This window comes from Hemibagrus wyckioides, linkage group LG13 (genome assembly GCF_019097595.1).
Source record: "Hemibagrus wyckioides isolate EC202008001 linkage group LG13, SWU_Hwy_1.0, whole genome shotgun sequence".
NCBI lineage: Eukaryota > Metazoa > Chordata > Actinopteri > Siluriformes > Bagridae > Hemibagrus > Hemibagrus wyckioides.
This window is the reverse complement of record NC_080722.1, coordinates 10064718-10085608: the sequence shown is the minus strand read 5'-3', so window position 1 is coordinate 10085608 and position 20891 is coordinate 10064718. Positions and strand designations below refer to the sequence as shown.

Sequence of the window (20891 nt, the reverse complement as noted above, 5' to 3'; positions counted from 1 at the left end):
TTTATGCACTCATTTCCTCTTGAATGTGGATCATGTTATGTGAACAATACTCTAAAGGTCTTATTTAGTGGAGCAAAAAAATTAAAAAATCCCTGTTTGAAACTTCAGATATGATGTGTATGCTTCTGTGATTTTTTTTTAAAAGCAGCAGTGGCCAGACTCAGATATATCTTAGAGATTCACCAACCAGCAGACGAAAAGTAGTCATGGAGATTTTGTGAAGAAAGCAGTAGGACCTTCTATAAGTTTGAGGTTTTTGATAGACATTTTAAGCTTATGTGTGGTTGGTGGACTTTTTGTAGGGTGTGACAAACAAATGTTCAAAGGCAATACTGAGGCTAAAATGTTAAATAAAGACTAGACATTACACTTTTATAGTCAGCTGAGACCAAAGGAAATAGAGAGAGTGATAGCGAAGCTACCATGGTTCTTATATCCAGCATGGATGGTAGATGGAAGGTGGATGGAGATGATCTTGAGTTGATGAAGGTTAACAATGTGGGGGATGTTAGTTCAGTATGTTAGTTCGGTTAAGATGCGGTTTACCTTCCTATTTACTTCTTTTCCTGTTGACTCACACATAAAAGTAAGCTGAGCTGTATTACCTGCAGGACGACGTTGGCGATATCAACCCAAGTTTGATCCCTGACCCTTCCAATCTGTAGCTTGCAGCTTCCTTCTTTGACTGTATAATTTGTTGAACTTTTGCACTCAGTAGCTATTATTAGCTTGAAGCCTCTTCCTAGAATCGATTCAGTTCATCTCCCAGACAGACAGAAGTGTACTTCTTGTCCAAATATCCTACGTCAGTAGTTTGATCTACTGGTTCTGCCATATGATACGATGAGTAACTGGGCTGCTGATGTGGCTTTTGGTTTTTTTTCTTTTTACAATGTTCAAGTCAGGACGACCTAAAAAAAGAAAATCACTGGCCATTCAGTAATTAATACAAAGCAGACACAACCATGACCCAAGTACAATAGACAGAGAATAGAATGTTGAATCGATGCAAGGTGGTAGCTGTGATGGAGAACTGTATCTTAGGCAGCCAAATGATGATGGCCCTCGAGACAGAGGGAGTAGACCAGCATCAAAACAACACCTTAGTTTAGCTTACGCGTCTGTTTCAATTTCATCATGAGTAAGTCTGACCTTGGTTATTCTATATCAGCATAAATACATCTCTCTTGAGTAGAGCAGGCGATATCACATTGCATTGTCATTTGTCTTCCTAGAATAAAGCTTGTTATCAGCCAAATTTGAGGGATTATTTTCACATTATTTATTGTTTTAGAACAAGTGACAATGTGATACCATGATTCATTACTGTTTCCGCTGGTAGAGTTTTAGAGTTAATATTTAATGACTCCTTTATACATGAATGGAATATAACCTACTGTCATCATTATGACCTTTGAAAACTGACATATAAACAAATAACACAGTCACAGAAACATAAAAGTACCGTCCTTTTAGAGTCATTTCAATGCACCTAGAAGTGCTAATGATGACAGATGTCTATCAAAATCTGTTAACATCCCTAAATAAAGGTTGCTAAGTATTTTCTACATCATGATTAGTTGTAGAGTGCCATATATAAACTCGAAATACAGGCTAAGAAGTGATAAGAAAATATTTAAAATAAATTCAGTTAGTCATTGCCGGTGAAGACTTCGAATTAAAGAAAACGATTATTTGAGAGAGTGAGATTGACGGGCGATAGAATGGTAAATATGTCAAATTTGCATTGTGCAAAAAACACATAAATTCTTTGAGTGTTTCTTTGCAAACCTGCATTGAAACGAATTCATATTTAAATCATTCTGTTGGCTACCTTTGATAAAGGTGACATTAGTCTTGCGGAGTGGATGAGGGAGTGTCCCTATAGGGTACTGAACTCTGCCAATTCTCCATTCTTCATGACCTGCCAAATATATAGCGGTCAGTTCCACTCTATACCCTTGGGGCACTTTGGTACTCATTAATCTCCAGCTTGCTGTCTCGAAGGGAACAGAGAAATTGTTTAATAGAAGACACTGTGAGATTATTATTCTCTCAATTTGACATTTATGAGGCCATTTTTGTCTTTTGACCTTTCTACCGTTATTTATATTCAGACCTTCAACACAGACCTGATTCTTGTAATGAAGACATTTCTTAGATATTTATTAAATTATGTTTAGTAGCTTTACTTTCATTTCCATTCTATCACTGGTGCTATTTGCTACATATCCATTGACTTTAACGACTTATCATAAGAGCAGTGAAAAATTCTAGTAAGGTTTGAATGTATAAATTACTTGGATGCACCCGATTACATGTTTCTTTAAAGGAAGAACAAAGCAAGAAAACCAAAGTGTGTACTCTTCACCTTTGCTGTTTTTTTTTCCCCGCTCATCATTTACATAATTGGTTTGCTGATTACGCTCTAATAATATAATAGTTGCCACTCCAGATGTCAACTCTAGAAATAAGCTGCCAATTACATATCAGGCAGTGTGATAAACTTATCATAATTTAAATAAGTGTGCATTGCCCAATACATATCTACATGTAATTGATTTTAGGACAAGGACTGGCTGCTGTTAACCCCTTATTAAAATGGAAAGCTGTTTGTCATTAAATCTCTGGCATGGCAATTAAGCCAATGCTCTAGCGGTACGGCTGATGCTCAGAGGTTTTTGTGAGTTGTTCTGCACTACAACTGGACTGTTGCAGCCTGACTTCATCTTCTGCCCAGTGCCTGCTACACTAATGGATCATTTAAGTCAGCAAATTAATTCTGTCAGAGCCACTTAAACAAAATCTGGTCCCAGACAGCAAGGCAGCAAAGGAATTTAACAAAATAAAAATACAAGAAACATAGAAATTAAAGGTAGTAAGTCAAATTTAAAAAAAAAAAGAGGAATCATACCTAACTGGGTACAATAGGTTTGCATAAGCTGGCATGCCAAAAAAAAGATACCTGATGAAAATCCCAGCACTAAATTTGTTTAAATTGGATCTTTTAGAATATATAGCCAATCATGTCTTTGATATGAAGCAGTGGGTGTACAGACTGCCACTCTGGCTATGGTTCTAATCATATGTCTCGTTTAGAAAGGTCACTAAATCAGGTTGACTAGTGCTCAGATACCTTGGACAGGGGTAATTTGTGCCCATTCTGTTCTCAAGAAACTGTGCCAGAGACCATTAGCTGTAAATCAGGTGCATTAGACAGGTGCATATTAAGTAAATAGCAAGAATAGCTAACAGAAATGGAAAGACAGTGGTGTTTTCAATGAATTCATTTCATTTATCCCCAAAAAATAAAATGGTTCATTCGTTTGGAGGGTAAATTTTAGATTTTAAGCTGAATCTATTTTCCTATGTAATAAGTGTGTGAGATGTGTAAGGATGAAAATGGCTGTTTAGTGCCGGAAAAGCAAACAGTTCTCTAGGTAGTGTGAATAGAGTCTCTATATTTTGTAGTCGAAAAATATCACCTGCAAATGAAGGGCGGATTCTCTCTCTCTCTCTCTCTCCCTCCCTCTCATCTCTTGCTGTTCTTTAGTGTTCACCTTGAACTTTCTGCTCTCTCCCGAATACCAAATGTTGCCTCTCTGTCCTTTTGCCAATGAGGCCAACGATTTGCTAACAGTGCTAATATTATGGACAGTACATTCTGTTTCTGAGCTTATTTATCTGGTGTTTATAAAAGGGTGAACTTTAAGAATTCCAGTACAATTTTGAAATCAATTCATTCATCTTTCATTCAGTATTGTATTCTTCTGCCTTTTGTTAAGTTTCTGTTTTGTAGAGTAGTTAAATGAGGACATTCTGAAACTGCAGAAAAAAAGGAACATAACATAATAATACATATTGAACATAATAATAATAATAATAATAGTAATGATACGCTATATTGCCAAAAGTTTTGGGACTTCTGCCTTTAAATGCACATGAATGTAATATGGAGTTGGCCCGTCCTTTGTAGCTGTAACAGCTTCAACTCTTCTGGGAAGGCTTTCCACAAGGTTTAGGAGTGTGTTTATGGGAATTTCTGACCATTCCTCTAGAAGCACATTTGTGAGGTCAGACACTAATGTTGGACGAGAAGGTCTTGCTCGCAGTCTCCGCTCTAATTCATCCCAAAGGTGTTCTATCGGGTTGATGTCAGGACCAAACTCACTCCTTCATGTCTTTATGGACGTTGCTTTGTGCACTGGTGTTCAGTCATGTTGGAACAGGAAGGGGTCATCCCCAAACTGTTCCCACAAAGTTGGGAGCATGAAATTGTCCAAAATGTCTTGGTATACTGAAGCATTAAGAGTTCCTTTCACTGGAACTAAGAGGCCGAGCCCAACCCCTGAAGAACAACACCTGAATTCAGTGATTTGGAGGGGTGTCCCAAAACTTTGACAATATCATGTAATAATAATGCATTTGCCAGATCAGACAGACCTAGTGAAAAACCTATTTGATTTCATCACCCATATCAATACATATATAATAGAACAGCTGGGATTTTATTAATTAGCTGTACTTTCATGTGTTCATGTCACCTTGTATTGAAGTGCGTAGACTCTCTATTTTTATTAAGTGTATTTATTTCATTTTCTTTTCTTCTATGGCATAATCGACCTTCCTTATATCATTTCTAAGAACTTTCTAATCAGGCTTTTCGCCCCTTGAATGTATAGCACCTGTTAGTGAAGCTGTTTTCCTTCACAAGGTTTCCAGTAATCTATATTCATGTCTTTGGTATATATTAATGAACTGGAGAGATGAAATGTTAGCTCTTTAGCTTGGGTGAAAATGAGTTTCTCTCTCTCTCTCTCTCTTCTTTCCTCTTCATGATAAGTGGAAGCAATGTACTCAAGTGGAGAAAAGAGTCTGGAATAAATTTAGATTCCTACAACCTGTCAAATTGGAAATATGGAAATTGGACAGTTTATTGAATCCTGAGAAGTTTAATAATAAGGATGATATTTGACGGATTTAACGTTTGTCGACAGGAATTATTCATTTTATGATGTGCCAAGCTTAAGAAACAAGTCTTGATTTTTATAGCAGACTTGACTATAAATGTTTTCTGACTTTTATGTTATAAATGAGCAAAAGAAGAATTTGGTCACTCTTAAGGCCTGAATGCACTTAATGTCTGATTGGAAAGTTTCATTAGTATTTTCACACACAGATTTTTTTGGTCATTGTCCAGTTCCCACCCACCAGCTAGCTCACCCCTGCTACATAACAGCTAAGAATTAGGAAGGATGAAGGCTAGCACATTCTTTCTGGGACACACATGATGCCAGCCATTTTTTGCACCTTTTTAAAGCGCTGCTCATGCTACTTCAGCTGTACACTGTGGCATCAACAGGAGTTTCACAGGATGTACACTTTCCAGTCATCATGACATTTAAACCCTCTTTCCATATATGGACTTCCTATTTACGGCCATCATCCTTTGTTTCTCGAAATCATAAACTAGTATAACATTTACTACATTTAATGTGCAGTTTTGTGTATTTCATGCATCTCTGTAATCTGTTACAGCTGTTTATTCTGAGTATCTCGGTCTCTGAAGTGAGACAGTCAGAGGAGTCTGGAAGGACGTATTTTACATCATTACTGAATAAGTGTAGACCTTTTTTGTTAGCTGTAATGTGTATGGATGATTGAAATCAGGCAGTTACTTTGAAATTGAGCATGACTTATTGAATAGTATTGCATCAGCCTTGCTTTCTTTTTCTGTGCAGGATTAGTGGTTTTGGCCTTTTGGGTTTGATACATACGGTTCAGTACGTCTGGTAATTGTTATTAAGTTTCATCTTGGTGGCTACAGTGTCACAAATTTCATACTGTGACAATTTTAGGTGTCAGAATAAACCAGGCAGATATGTCAGACAGGGGACCAGACAACTGAGACATAAAAGCTGCTCTGCTCTGCAGTCTGGGTTGAAGGGTAGTGGGAGCAGACCTTCCCTCCCTACTGTGACAACTATAACAATGACAAGATTCTCTGCTCTGACATTTTTTCTCTCTCCATCCATTAAAAAAAATCAACTAAACGTTTCTGAAACCCGAGCTTTCCCTCTGAGTGCTCTTCTTTTCAAGTCACTGCAAGTGAGGGACTGTAAACATCTGTCAAAAATGCAATGCTTGTCAAATCTTTTATATCTCAAATGGTTCCAGACTGTCATGATCCTGCACTCTACTCATTAATGCAATTATAGTCGTCAGCAATTGTGAGTAGAGCTTGTACTAGATGTAGAACAGCAAAAAACATACCCTTCAAGGTTGTCAAAGAGACTGCGCCTTCTCTGCTGATACAGCGGAATTGTAAATGTGTTATACCTTCTGTCTGCTGGGCCGCTGCTTTAATCCTGCCCGTTTCACTCATCTGAATAAATGCTTGTACAGGTCCAACTTTACCCCGTGTAGAATGCTGCGTTGGGGTGGGATGAGGGTTGTAGTGGGGTCATTTGTCTTCTGAAACGGATTTAGTTCCAGAGTCAGATTTAACTAAATTGAAAGTGGAAAGCGATGGCAGCGATGGGTGTGAAGGGGAAATGGCCAAGAGAAGAAGGAGAAGAAGGGGGAATCTGTTAAGGTGGCACCATTAGATTGCTGACATACTCTAGCTGTGGAACTGGGATATTGTAGTCATTTCTCAATGCCACAGCAGTTGCACGAGCCAAAGGATGGAGAGCAGAGATGCCAGCTGGGCCATTAGGGACTTGGGCAACCGCTGAGCCTAGGGGAAGGAACACTACACCCAGACACAGCCAGCAGCCAAAACAGTGTGTGGATATATGTGTGTGTGCATGTGTCTTTCATAATGACTGTCCACTACAGTGCATATGTACACAAATGATAAATATGTAATGATTTTGTAATTGATTTACCTTCACCTTGGGACAGTAGATGACATCAGAATGGAGGGGCACCGTCCTCTTCATTGCTTTTCCTTAACAGCCACAGATGTAATCCAAGGCTTTTGGCTGTTTTCTTGCCTTACCGCCATCACTGGCTTTGTTGTATTAGTGTAGAGCTAGAAGCTCATTTCCAGGCTCAAATGGCTTTTGTGAGTGGCAGGGTTGCAGGAGGCAGGACCTGACTGAAAGGCCTGTCAGCCACATTAATAATGGAGGACTAGGGCTGCTCAAATGAAGCTGCTGAGAAAAAAAAAAAAATCAATGAATGAAAGGATCGGTGAAAGCTGCCCTGTAAGAAGCAGGGGTTCAGTCTCCATTTTATCCATCCTTACTATTTTGGGTTGAGGTCTTATGGTGGTATTATGGGGGCTATAGTGAAAGATATGGTACAGCTCTTAAGGAGGGTTAGTAAATAATTCACCTTGGCCTGTCACCAGTGATTGTAGTCATCATCTCTTCAAGACCCCTTGCTCTGATACAAATCTGGAGTAAATGTCAGTAGATGTATACCACAAGTAGAGCACATCCAAGACAGCCACTGGCATATGTACAAGTCCTCCTGCAGCCCAAAACTCTCAACGTCTGCATCTTTTTTTTTTTTATTCTCCAGGTGCTTTATTTGATTTTCTTCTCTCATTGCCAATCAGTGAAAAAACCCTGAGTCACCAGCTTCTTCTTGGTCAAGAACCTCAGCGTCCTTTTCGCTCTGAAGGTGAATCATGAGTTTTGTGCAGTGATGCATAGAGACATGTTTGTGTTATTTTTCATGAATTGACTGCTCGAGTCAGCAGGAGGGAGAGTGCTCTGTGTTTCTGTGCACATGGAAATGGAGTTTGCCAGAAGTCCCTGGCTCGTTGCCTTTGTTTCCAAGACAATAGTGCCTGACAAGAATTTCCTTGCATGAAAATGATGACGGCTGTGATAAATTGTCTCAAAATGGCCGCCTCTTCATCATTTAGTCCTACCTCAGACTATTTTCTCATTTTATGCAGCTGGTGTTCTTGTAGGAAAAAAAGAACTGTTCATCAAAAAAGAATAGCGGATGGTGATGGGAGGGGGGAAGGGAAAAGCAGAGGTTTTTGTTATCAAATTGATCATTATAAGCTTTATCTCACTTGCAGTGTGGCGGGGAAAACAAACGGTGCTGTCAGCCATCGCACATCACCCATAACTCCTTGTCCTTTTCGCTCCATAAACAGTTGTTCTACCTGCACCGACCTTGGCGAGAGAGATAAATAAGTGGAATTAATTTGTTGCCGGGGCGACAGGAAGGCGTAACGAAGAGCGTTACCTCTTATTAATGTCCAGCTGCTTGTAGCTGCACCCTGAGGACCGCAGGCACTCAGAGACGAGGTCAGGAGAGAGAGAAAGATGGGTTAGAGCCTTGAGCAGCCTGCTAGGGAGACTTCCTCTCTAGGAAGAACCTGGGTGAAGGACAAATGATCTGCCAAGTAGATGTGAAATTAATCTTGAAGCGGGTAGGTATGCCATAGGCCCTGATTGACGGCTTGCAGTCAGACAGCAGTTCATTTCAAAAATATTTAGGATTCCATCTGATTTTTTTTTTATTGAAGCACAGGTCTGTTCTTACAATAAATAGCAATAAATAGATTTCAGATCTCTAAGCAGTTGCATAGTTTGGTGTAAATGGTGGCTGACGTCCATAAATATAACCTTTATAAATATGTCATGCTGTGATGAGGGAGGCTGTTGCTGATACATTTCAATGCCAGCCAGCTTACAGACCTGGTAATTAGCTTTAATTACCTGCTTTTATAGCTTGTCATTAAAATTAAGCCTCCTAGTAACCCGTTTACTCTTTTTTTCTTCAGGAACAGTAGTTCTATACGTTCTTGCACAAAGGACCCACTTAAGCAAGAATTTAAACTTTATTAGTTATTCAGCCCCTGATCAGGTGTAGTGCAATGAGTAGGGCAAAAGTGTGTATCTCCATAATGGAACAGTCCATCACACTTTACAGTGTGAAACAGAGCTCGTCAATGAGACTAATTAGTGCAGCTATGATGCCAGTGTCTGTGTATGTATACCGCACAGTGACCACATTGCCAAACAATGGAGAGGATGAGTGGAGACAGCAATTATATCATCAGACCTGCTTTTCCCTGGAGGAGGTAGAAATCTCCACATATGGTCAGAGGCAGTATTGTTTTGCACATTCATTTCAATGGATCACTTAATGCAGTAATTTGAGAAGAAAGAGTCTGCTTTATGATTGTGGCAGGCAGAGCAATGATTAATTGCCTTCCTTGTCGAAATGTGGAGGAGGCAGAATCCTGTCCGTGCTCATATCTGGACCTTACATGCAGTCTGAGGAGAGAGAAAGCTCAAGAAGAGAGTAAAAATAAGAGAGGCTTGTTCAATGTTGTATAATGACCAATCATTTAAAAAAGTGCATGGAGCAAAACTCTAACGCATAAACATCATTATGTGCAGGATTTGTTTCGTAGATGTCAGTAAAATAAGAGGTAAGATAATTGTTAATGTTTATGTCAATAATTCAAACACATACTGCTCACACATAAACCATTAGTTTAGAGAGGATGTAATAAAACAAAAGTGAGATTTTATTGCATACGCTCGCTGCTTTCCTCAAAATGGGCTTCCGAGAGCAGAGCCTCAGAAACTGTGATCATGATCTCATCAAACCACATGACTCCTGGTCTATTTCCAGCATTACCTGACCAGTTTCCGCGAACCTTGTGCTGTTGCAGCCCATCCACCCCAGGTTTTGTCATGTTATGTGTTCTGAGCTGCTTTTCTGCTCATCACTGTTGTAATGAGTGCTTATTTGAGTTACTGTTTTTATTTTCCTGAAATATGTTTCTAAAATACTAAAAAAAAAACCAGCATGTCTGGCACCAGTCAGTGAGTCACTGAGATCACATATTTCGTTGTGATGTTTGAAGTGAATATTTACAGCTCTTGACCTATATCTGTATAATTTTATGCACTGCACGTCTGCTACATAATTGGTGGGATAATTGAAGGAATGAGCAGGTGTTCCTATTAAAGTGGTCAGTGATTACACATGTCTGTTCTATGATTAATCTCCTCGTACACAAAAGTAGATTACTATAATGGAATAATCTGGAGCTCTGCTTAGTTTTGTCTACTGCTGCAAATTTATAATTTACATGACTTTTTTTTCAGGCTTTCAAATGTACTTTATGAAATACTAAAATTTGAGTTTGCAGTTTATTGACTCACATCAGCTTGAATTTGTAATAAAACTTTGAGTTTAAGGCTATTTAAGGCATCAAGGGGTTACGATCATTTGTTCAGGGAGTGGAAGATTCATGTTTAAGAGAGCTAGTGCATTATTCTGCTTTACTTTTTCATCTCTTTTCAAGTCGGGAGATTTCTGAAGACTTTGCCGCTCGGTCTAGTTGGTCTAGAGAGGCATTAATTATCATAACTTTTTTTTCCCCTCTTCAGTGATTACTCTGAATACGAGGGAATGCAGCTGAAATGGTCTCCATGCTGTTTGTACATTAGTTTCTCCACTATTGTTTGCACATCTGTTTCTTTTGTGAACATTAACGCTCGTATAATACCTTGCGTGAATGGGTAATTTCACAGCAATACACTAAAATTATTTCACATCATGCGACTTCACCCTTACAGGCTTGCCTAATTTAGGAGGAAACTGAAATCAAACTCTCAGAAAAGGAGGAATTATGTGCAAGATCATAATTTACTGATGGTTAATATCTTCCACTTGTGCATATTTGCATTTATTTCCCTATGTATGTAGCTCGTGAGAAAGGGCATAGAACTTTTAAATTGTGCACGAGTGTGACATATGCAGGAGGTTTATTGCTTTTGTTGAGTATGCTACTCATGTGGTTATGCTACTTATGTTAATTTGCCCATGCTACTTTTTTAGCTGTTATGAATGGAGTCATTTTTATCACTCATGAACAAAAAATTGTTGGTCATGGCAAGCAGAAATGACCAAACTTTTAACCAAACTGAAATTATATTTTTAGCATAGTTAAAGAATATGCTAACTGACCAGCTAGTTCTGAAGCATGCTAACAAGAGCTAGGGACAAAAAAGGGAAAAAGTTTTTTACTGAAAATATTTTTAAAACTGTAAGAAAATGTCCTTCGAATATTTATGAATACATTCATAAATCTCTCTCTCTCTCTCTCTCTCTCTCTCTCTCTCTCTAACCTAGCATTAATAATCATCCTATAGCTGTACTAGCATGACTAAGCATTATTGTAGCGGCAGAAATCAAGAGACAAATTACATTAGTTCAAGGCTTAAACGTTAAACTGAAGCTATATAATGAAAACAATGAAAAGACTCACTTACTGAGATAGTATTTTCAGGCATGGCAGAGCGATTAAGATTAAGATCCTAGCTAACAGCAAGAACACTCAGATATGTATTTATCAGGCTATAAGAAGATTAGGCTGTAACATTCGGCTCACCTTAATTTTATAGTCAGTAAGAACAGTAGCAGAGACTACAGCACAGGAAACAATCAGACACTTCTTTAAAACGGACAAAAACTCGACTACATCAATAGTAGTCTCTGAACTTTTAGACCCTTTTAAATCCATAGTTTTACTGCTTTTCCATAATTTTTTACTGACTCTAAAACTTTAGAGACTATTGCTACTGATACCTAATAAGTGGTGTATTAATGCAACTCACACAACCAAGCAATGTATATATTGATTTTTTTCATCTTCAAGCAGGCTGAATGGAAGGTGGGGCATCTTATACTACTGAGCGGCTTATTGTTCAAGAGTGGAAAATCACCAAAAAATCAATATACATTTAAATACATATTGCTATTAAATTGTTCTGTTAAGAGTGTCTAGCAAAAAAAATAAAAAATTCAATGATTAATTTGTCTTCAGGAAGCATTTTATCCTGGTCATGATCTCATTGTTGATCTATTCCTTCTTCCTGGAGCCTATCCCAGGAAAACTGGACATTAGGCAGGAATACATCATGTCAATAGCAGGATGTCATTTAAGTGCTGCTTCACACCTAGGGGAGCTGGTCTGCCTACTGGAATGTTTTTAGGAGGGAGGGAGCAAACCAGTGAACCTGGAAGAATTTAGAGAGTGTTATAAAGTATCACAGTGAGAATGGATAAATATCAGAATATATAAAATGGTTGTTCGTATATATACTGCCCACCCTTAGGCATACAAACATTCCCATAGGAAATACCCCTGTTGCAGCAAGGCAGGTAGAAAGGGAACAGAATGCTGCATGAGGCAAAATGGATGCTAGGATGCATAGCCGCATCAATGAGCGCATGCGTTGATTTCAAAAGCAGTGCTGTGGAGGATGTTAAGATGGATGCTGGTCGTACTGCGTGAGTGACTAAATGACAGTGGGATGGAGTAGGAGAAAGAGTATGATGCACCGGGTTGCTCGTGTCAGTGAGGGTGTGCGCAAATGAATCAGTAAGTGTGTGGATTAATTACACTGGGATTGGGATGAAGTGTAAGCCTGCTGCTGCTGTGGAGGATGCTAAGATGGATGCTGGTGACTGAGTGAGTAACTGACAGCATGATGGAGTGAAGGAGCTCAATGTGGTGAAGCATGCTGAGCTCTATGTGTGTGTGTGTGTATGAGTGAGTGAGTGACAGAAGCATGAAGCACAAGGTGGTGGACTATGCTAAGATGCACGATTCTTGCAGCGTTTTTCGGTCACATCGCCCTCTATTGCCTCCAGAAGGGGTCCCAGGCAGTCCCTGTCGCCTGGCAACCCACTGAAATAGCCCAGGACATGTCACAGGGGGGAGAGGATTACGCTGTAATCAGGTTGCAAGGTCAGAATGAAAGAGAGAGAGAGAGTGAAAAAGAGAGAGAGAAAGAGAGAGAGGTGGAGGAGAAGAGGGAAGAGGGAAATTCACCGCAGCAGAATATAGTGTTTCACGCTTCTGGCCCGACTTCATTCATCAAGGTGTCTACTGAATGGGCGAGTGGCCATGAGCAGGAAGGGAAGAAGTGAGGAGAGTGCAACCAATGTGAAGAGGGCAGGGGGGCATGGAGAAGAGAGGCCCTCGGCGGTAATTGGATGGGGAAAAGGATGCTCAGAGTTGAAATGAGGGCGTAGGGAAGTTTTTCACTCATCCCTACCTACCTATCTTTGCAACAACGCACACAGAGAGGTGTGTGTGTGTGGGGAGGTGGTGAAAGACAGACAGTAACAAGTCATTTGAGGGAGAATTTAATTAAAAACTTCAATCAACTCCATCTTCGGTCAAAATAACAGTTTCACTGAAGCTAATATAATTTTTTTTTTTTTTTTTTTACTCAAGCTAACATTTTTTTCCCTCCCCTGATGAGATTGGTGTTCTGTAATTAAGATAAATTAGACTGAAATGTGGAGGAGAGAAACAGACCATTCCCATCCTATTTGTTCGTTTGTTTAGCTATTATTGTGACTCCGGTCTGTGAATAGGACTAATGAGCTATTGAAATGCAGTTGAGGTGGGGCTGTGGGAGGCAGTCAGGATCTGAGAGGAAATGTGAAGGCAAATGTGGGTTTAAATAATGACGAATCACTGTAGCTGATAGAGCCATAAGATTGCATTTAGTGATGGTGGAGAGAAGAAATAACAGCCTCCTCATTGGGGAATTGAAAGGGTATAAATAAATCATATTACAAGTGAGGGAGGGAAGACGTCAGCGCAGCCGACTGGCTGAGAAATTGAGAAAGAGAGGAAGAGATGTGGAGTGATATAGAGAGGGGTGGTGATAGGAATGGAGGAGAGAATGAAAAAGAAGGAGAAGTGACAGATGCACCCTTGCTTGATTGAGTGGTTACATGGGTATGCAGATAATGAAGAATACATGCAGACAGGCTGATTAACTGATTAATACTTCATCTGTCATCCCTATATGTACCCCATCCTTTATCACAGATTATGTTCCTTCCATCTATATCGATACTACTCACTGTATATAATATATAGTGTCAGTTTTGCATTTCATGTAGTCTCGACGCAATGTGCTAATTTTCACAGGCGTCCACAGAAAATTGTTAGGTGTTGATTGAAGTGGATAAATGTACAAGCTATGCAAGCGGTGTTTGTGCAGCATTACTCTTATTAAACAACATCTCAGAAATAAACGCTATGTAGTTTACTTCTACAAGGACACTTTTTCTTTACTGTTTGTGCTAACAGTGATTTCTGCTTTTCCAAAAAAAAAGGACAAAGACTAACAGATCAAAGAGATCTATAACATGTCTTCTGGCTAAACACAGAGTGGTATATTGAGCCTGAGCTCATTAAAAAGATGACTTTTGAATATGACTGGATTTTTCTTTCCTCACATGAGTGAAAATGTACAGTTGCTAACCTCAACTAACCTCAACCCAAGTCCAGCTCTAACAGTCTAACCCAAACCCCGCCTGTAATATTACATTTTCTAATATTGGAGCAAGCTTGACTCTATTCCAACCCTAACCTGAGACAAACTCTAATCTTAGCTCAATCCTAGACCGGCCCTTATCCTAAATAAACTTCAACCCTAGCCCAACTCTAATTCTAGACAAAATTGAACCCAATTCCAATTCTAACCCTATGGAAAATTACTAGTGCTAGCCTAGTCCTAGCCTTAGACAAACGCTCTCTATCCTCAGCCAAATTATAACCCAGTCAAAAATAATAATAATAACCCTATAGCAGTCATAACACTATACATATTTTAAACCAATCCAAACCCAAGACAGGTTTTATTTCTATCCTTATCCTAACCATAGACAAACTCAAATACTACCTTAACCCATGCCCCTACCTTAACCTTAGCCCACATTGTAGGGTTAGAATTGGACTAGGGTTTGTCTAGAATTAATATAACTCCAAGCCTAACTCTAACTTTTATGATTACTTATAACTTTCCATAGATTTTATTTGTGCAGCTTTACATGCGGCCTTCTGGGTGTTTTCAAAGCATGTACTTCATTTCCATTCGAGGCGATGCGTGATTTCATGTGCAGAGCACTGGTTCCAGATAACAGGTTTACAACACTGGTCCTAGAATACCCCTTCTCACAAAACTGATAACTAATCAGCTGATTATCAACCCTAATTTACATGTGAGTGTGGAAAAAACAAGGAAAAGACTAAAATGTTCAGGACAGGATTGAGATCCAATGCACCAGAACATCATCAGATGGAATATTAGGTCATGATGGTTTGGCTGAAGCCCAGCACTTTACAGGGTGTAAACTGCCTAGAGTGTAGTAGGTATGGATAATAATCAGTAAATATGTGTAATAATCAGAGACAGGTTTTGTGTGGACCAATCAATGTGCAGAGCAGATGGCATGGTAGTTATCTGAATCCCTTGGAAATGTGTTTTTCTCCACTTGTTTCTGTAGTGCAGTGATTTGCCTTCTTGTTGTATGGGAAAAGCTGTACCTGCCTGTGTCAGATTTCTTAAGTAGGCTGCGGGAGGAAGAGACTAAAATAAGCTGAGATATGAGAAATGCAATGGGGGCGGAAATGAATTTGAACAAAAAAAAAAACGAAGTGTGAGTGTCTGTGCATGATGTAGGGTGTGTGTGTGTGTGTGTGTGTGTTGTATGCAGCAGTCCACCATGATGATGAGCATGCCATGATTGAAATCACTTTTCTCCTTTGGGTTTAAATACGATGTGGGCATGTGAAGACGTCAGCAGCCATTCTGTTCCTCTGCTTTTCCTCCTTTCTTCTCTCCTTCCCCCTCTCCATCTCTCTTTATCTCTCTCTTCCACTCCTTTACATCTTCTTATACTCTTTCACCACCTCTTTTATCTCATCCCCTTCTCTCTGTCTCTTTTTTATGCCTTACACACTCTCTCACTCCATTCCATACTCAATCGATTTTGCCCCTTGACAGACAGATAGCAGTTGCTTTTAATCCTAATCCTGTTGTCTGTTTATACTGTGTCCTCCACATCGTAGTCAATAAGATTTCAGTGCATTACTGTCACACAGATGCTGACAGATCTGTGTGTTTGTGTGTCTATCACTACCCACATGCGTGTGTGTTTTGGAGATACTGCTAGTCGCTTATTTAGTGTGTTTATATGATTGATTGTTGGGTTTTAGGGTGTTAGGGTGTTAACTTTGTGATGCACCATATTTACTAAACCACCATCCTAATATTGTTGTGATACCGTCGAGGCATGGCCTCCACAAGACCTCTGAAGGTGTGCTGTTGTATCCGGCACCAATGTTAGCAGCAGATCCTTTAATTCCTGTAAGTTGTGAGGTGGGGCCTCCATGGGTCAGACTTGTTTGTCCAGCACATCCTACAGATGCTCGATCGGGTTGAGATCTGGGAAAACTTTAATGCTTTGTCATGTGCCTCAAACCATTCCTGAACGATTTTTGCAGTGTGGAACAAAGCATTATCCCACTGAAAGAGACCATTAGGGAATAACATTGCCATGAAGAGGTTTACTTGGTCAAAATAGCATCCACATAAATACCAGGATACAAGATTTCCAACAGAACTACCCACACTGTCTCTGCTAGCTTGCCTTTTTTCCAATAGTGCATCCTAGTGCCATCTCACCTCTTCCCCAGGTAAGCAACACACACACCTATCTGTCTACACGGTGTAAAAGAAAACGTGATTCATCAGACCAGGCCACCTTCTTCCATCGCTCCACGGCCCAGTTCTGGTGCTCACTTGCCCAGTTTAGGCGCTTTTGGTGGTGGACAGCAAGCTGTGATGCACTGTGTGATCTGACACCTTTCTATCATAGCCAGCATTAACGTTTTCAGCGCTTTGTGCTACAGTAGCTACAGTCACTAAAATGTGCTACTTGCTGCCTAATATATCCCAGTGTAACGAGATATTCAGTGTTATTCAGTTCACTTGTCAGCGGTGTATTTTATATAGAATTAAATGTATATATATATAGTAGTAGGCACACTTGAAAGTTACTCTAATAAGATTTCAGTGGATAATCTCAGTAGTGAATGAGAAGGCACATTTCACTCTGTGTAGTCAGCTGACATAACTGTCACTGATAGACTGCATGAATCTACTGTCAGGGTTGAAGAGAATCACCCCCAGGGTTGCTTCTTCATGCCAATCGGTGTGTTATGAGCATCAGTGTTGCTGTTGTGTTCATGTCCATACTAGTCTGCTTTAAGACATTTGTTAAAAGTAAATAATCTGGTGTGGAGGTGAAAAAAATGAAAACTTGCATTGATTTCTTTTTATCTATGGAAGACAGAGGGGATTTAGCCCTGTAAAATATTTATATCAGGCATCACTTTTGGATTTGACTTGAGAAATGATCATCATTCCTTTCAAAACTCAGAATGAGAGTCATGTTTTGTGTTGTGTGCATCCATGTCCCAGGTTAAACATCCTAACTCATATAGTTTTTACTAGAAATGAACTATAACACCAATGATAGAGCTTTAAGGTCTGATTTTACCTCTAGCTCTGCGTTTTGGCGAAGAAGCAGAGTGGTTGAATGACGAGAACTTTGCAGGTTTTTCATTGTGCTCAACTGAAATGTTATCAGACATGAAGGCTGTGCTCACATTACCAGGCTAAAGTGGCACAAATCCGATTTTCCGCCTTAATGTGACGTGTATCTAATTGTGTGGACACAAAAATCGAATCTTTTCACATTAGACCTGGCCCACTTTCATATGTGAGTCTAGATTGAAAACATAGATATGTGGACATTAATGAGAACAGACAGACTGGAATTCATGTGGCTTTTCCCAGCACACATGAGCATGTCAATGTTGTCAGTGTCAGTATTTCATTGTGGATGCACTGCAAAACAATTCAGTTTTTATTTGTATAGTGCTTTTAACAGTGGACATTGTCACACAGCAGCTTTAAAAGAAAATATAATACATACATATAAAATTCTGAATATAGCTTAAAATGTTAATTTATATTTGGCCCTAATGAGCAAGCCAGAGGCAACAGTGACAACTCCCTGAGACAAAACAACAATTTAGACCAGCAAGAGCATTTACATACGTTTATGGCATTTAGCAGACACCCTTATCCAGAGCAACTTACATTATCTTATTTATACACCTGAGAGTTAAGGGCCTTGCTCAAGGGCCCAGCAGTAGCAGCTTGGTGGTCCTGAGATTCAAGCTCCCAACCCTCTGCTTGATAGTCCTGCACCTTAACCACGGAGCTACCATTTCTCAGAGTGATTAGATTAGGTGGAAGGATAGTGATATATATTTTACTTCATGTATGCAGAATCGATTTATATACAGTTGGGAAAAACTTGGCCAAAGCACCTGGCCAAAATATCAGGTGTTGGAACAGGTGCTTTAAGAATAGACATAAGACATATATGGATCAGATGCAGCTACAAATGTGAACGGTCAAAATAAACAGTTCTGATCCGAGCAGAAAATCCGTAAATAATTCTGTAATGTGTATATGGGATAGACTAATAGCCTCAGAAAGTGATTTAGCCAGCTAGAGTTTTTCTGACTAGAGTGAAAAAAAATGACAACATTAATGACCTGCATTTCTTATAGTTCCACACGTATGCCCCTGTCTGCTCCTTTTTGTACCCTGACAAATGCTTAAAGAGTAACCAGATTCAGCACAGGTACTTATTTATGCTGTGGGTCACTTGGCAGTTGAAATAATGAGAAAATGTGGGATTGCAGATTTGTTCCCATGCAGTGCTGTACTGCATTATTATTTCACACAGCCTAATCTGTGTTGCTTTGCCTCAGTGGACTGATACAACTGCAGTAAGGTGATTCATTCCAGCTTGCTGCTTTGTCCAACACTGCTGACACGTCTCAATGGAGAGAACACAATTGGTTCTGTGCAGCAGCCTTTGGTTTTAAAACAATGTTCTGTTGCTTTGCTCAGATTCTTGCCAGCTAGAATATCAGGTGCTACATCCATCTTTGCAAACGTACGTCAAATATAGTTCATCATTGTTCCCTATGAAACTGAGGACAGTAGAGCCACAGATACACTCTGTTTTGTGTTCGTGATACTCACAATCACATCTTAGCTAGTGATAATATCTAATCTAGTCAAATGTGTCCGTTGTTTCTTATTATAAAATCACATTAAACTGAATATAATATTATTAGGCATATTTCTAGGCATATTTGACTTTTGGAAATGTACATTTTCCTATTTTAATGGCAGTTTATTTTGCTTCTTTCTGGAAATTAATGCTTAAAATCAGCAATATAATCTGCCAATAGATTATATTGGCAAGAAAATGTAAATATCATGTCGAGAAATTGGCTTATTAATATTTTATTTGAGTAAACTCTAATATTATCAATAGAAATAGTAGATAATAGAAAAAATTTGAACAGATTCAAGACATTTTAACTCATTTTTTTGCAGTGTGGTTATGAATAATGTAACAATCTTTAAGATAGTTATGAATATCATCGTTCTCTCTCTCTCTCTCTCTCTCTTTCTCTCTCTCTCTCTCTCTCTCTCTCCTCTACTTCTCTTTGTCTCACTGCTTCTTTGTCTTACTCTTGTTAAGTTCCTCTTGCATGCTCTGTCTCTTCTGCTATCTGTCTATCTCTCCTCTGAACATGTCTGTCTGTAGAGGGACTATCACTAAATGATGTATTGCTCAGTCTGGCCAGGATGAGTGCCAGATTCCGCAGATAAAGCCGTGCACTTAATTTCCTCTGTCCTCCATTTTGACTCAGTGGAGCTGTCTTCAGAGATTCGTGCTCAGACACGCACACAGCTTTTCTGTACACATACACACACACACACACACACACTCACAGATGTGCAGTTAGAGCTGCCTTTAAAAGGAAGTTAGAGACATGAGTATCTATGTACATGTATATTTCTCATTATAAAACTATAGAAATGTAGATCATGAGAGTGGAGGGAACCATTAGCTGTGGACAAGAGTCCAAGAAACCAAAATCTGTCATGCTCACTAGCCAATCTGTAAGCTCATGTATGTGGAAGAGGGTAGATCACACTTTTCTCTAAGCATGATGAGGTGATAAGGCGTGAACGACACTTTGAAAAGATGCAAAGGCTGAAAAGCCTGCTTCGTGTGACTTCGAAGGAAGCACGTGTGAGCCTGTGCTAGCTGTTGTTTGATAGGGAAGAGTTAGCTTGTGAGTGAAAACAGTGAACAAATTGTGAGGAAGTGGAGTAAAAATAAAAAAGATGGTTGCTATAGAAACTCTTTTGGTTTCGAACATGGCCCAAATTACTTTGATAGCAGCCAAGTGTGGACTGTTTCCAGCTTGGGAGAGTGAGAAATACAATAGGAAGACAGTTTGCAAATAAAAAAGGACAAGAAAGAGGAGCTTTATGAGGAAACAAATGCAGAGGAAGACACCAGTGTCCAGTGCCTCATTATGATGGAGAGGAGAAATCTGTAAAATGTTTGGAGAGTAGAAGTACTAGCAGATATTTTCAGCATTAGCAGACGCGTGACAGTGGAAACGAGAGCATTTAAACGCTCACGCCGCCCCCGAAAGCATCAACAGAGCTTCAAAAGCTGAACCTGCAGATCCCAGAAAACTCATTATGTCCAACTATGTCACTTGCTAAGAGAATGCAAAGAATTCAGCAAGCAGTACACACAAATTCACACACACTTTTCATCTCCAGTGTCTCCTTGAGCCTTAAAAGGCTGCTTGAAGCTCATTCGAAGATCCCTGCCAAGAGCGGAGTGACGATCTGTGCAAGTGACACATAAATCCAGCTGCCAACAAATCCTAAAGGAGTTTGTCTTCATTTGTGAGCTGTGCTTTATTAGGATAAGACATGTCCTCTCATTGACTTTGGTATTAATTGACAAACACATCTCAAGAATCAGTCAGTGGAATTGATCTAAAGAATGTCAACTAAAACTGGAGGAAGCAAATCAAATAAGTCAATTATCACACAGATATTTCTTCAGGTTCAAGGAAGAGAAGGATGAGAAGGAACACATTCGATGACTGGTTTATTCTCTGCATTCAT

At 39.4% G+C, this 20891-nt stretch overlaps 1 protein-coding gene across 10 annotated transcripts in view; it reads left to right on the top strand.

Annotated features, from left to right (window-relative positions):
* The window catches only part of nrxn1a (neurexin 1a), a 162590-nt gene that overhangs the window by 19768 nt on the left and 121931 nt on the right, over positions 1–20891 (top strand). The window contains exon 1 of one of the 10 annotated variants that reach the window (XM_058406275.1): positions 12356–12373. The exons of the other annotated variants lie outside the window; for them this stretch is intronic. Coding sequence (XP_058262258.1) covers position 12373 — 1 coding nt within the window. The 5' untranslated portion in view covers positions 12356–12372. Of the gene's footprint in view, positions 1–12355; positions 12374–20891 lie in introns of those variants that run through there. 10 annotated transcript variants of the gene reach the window in all.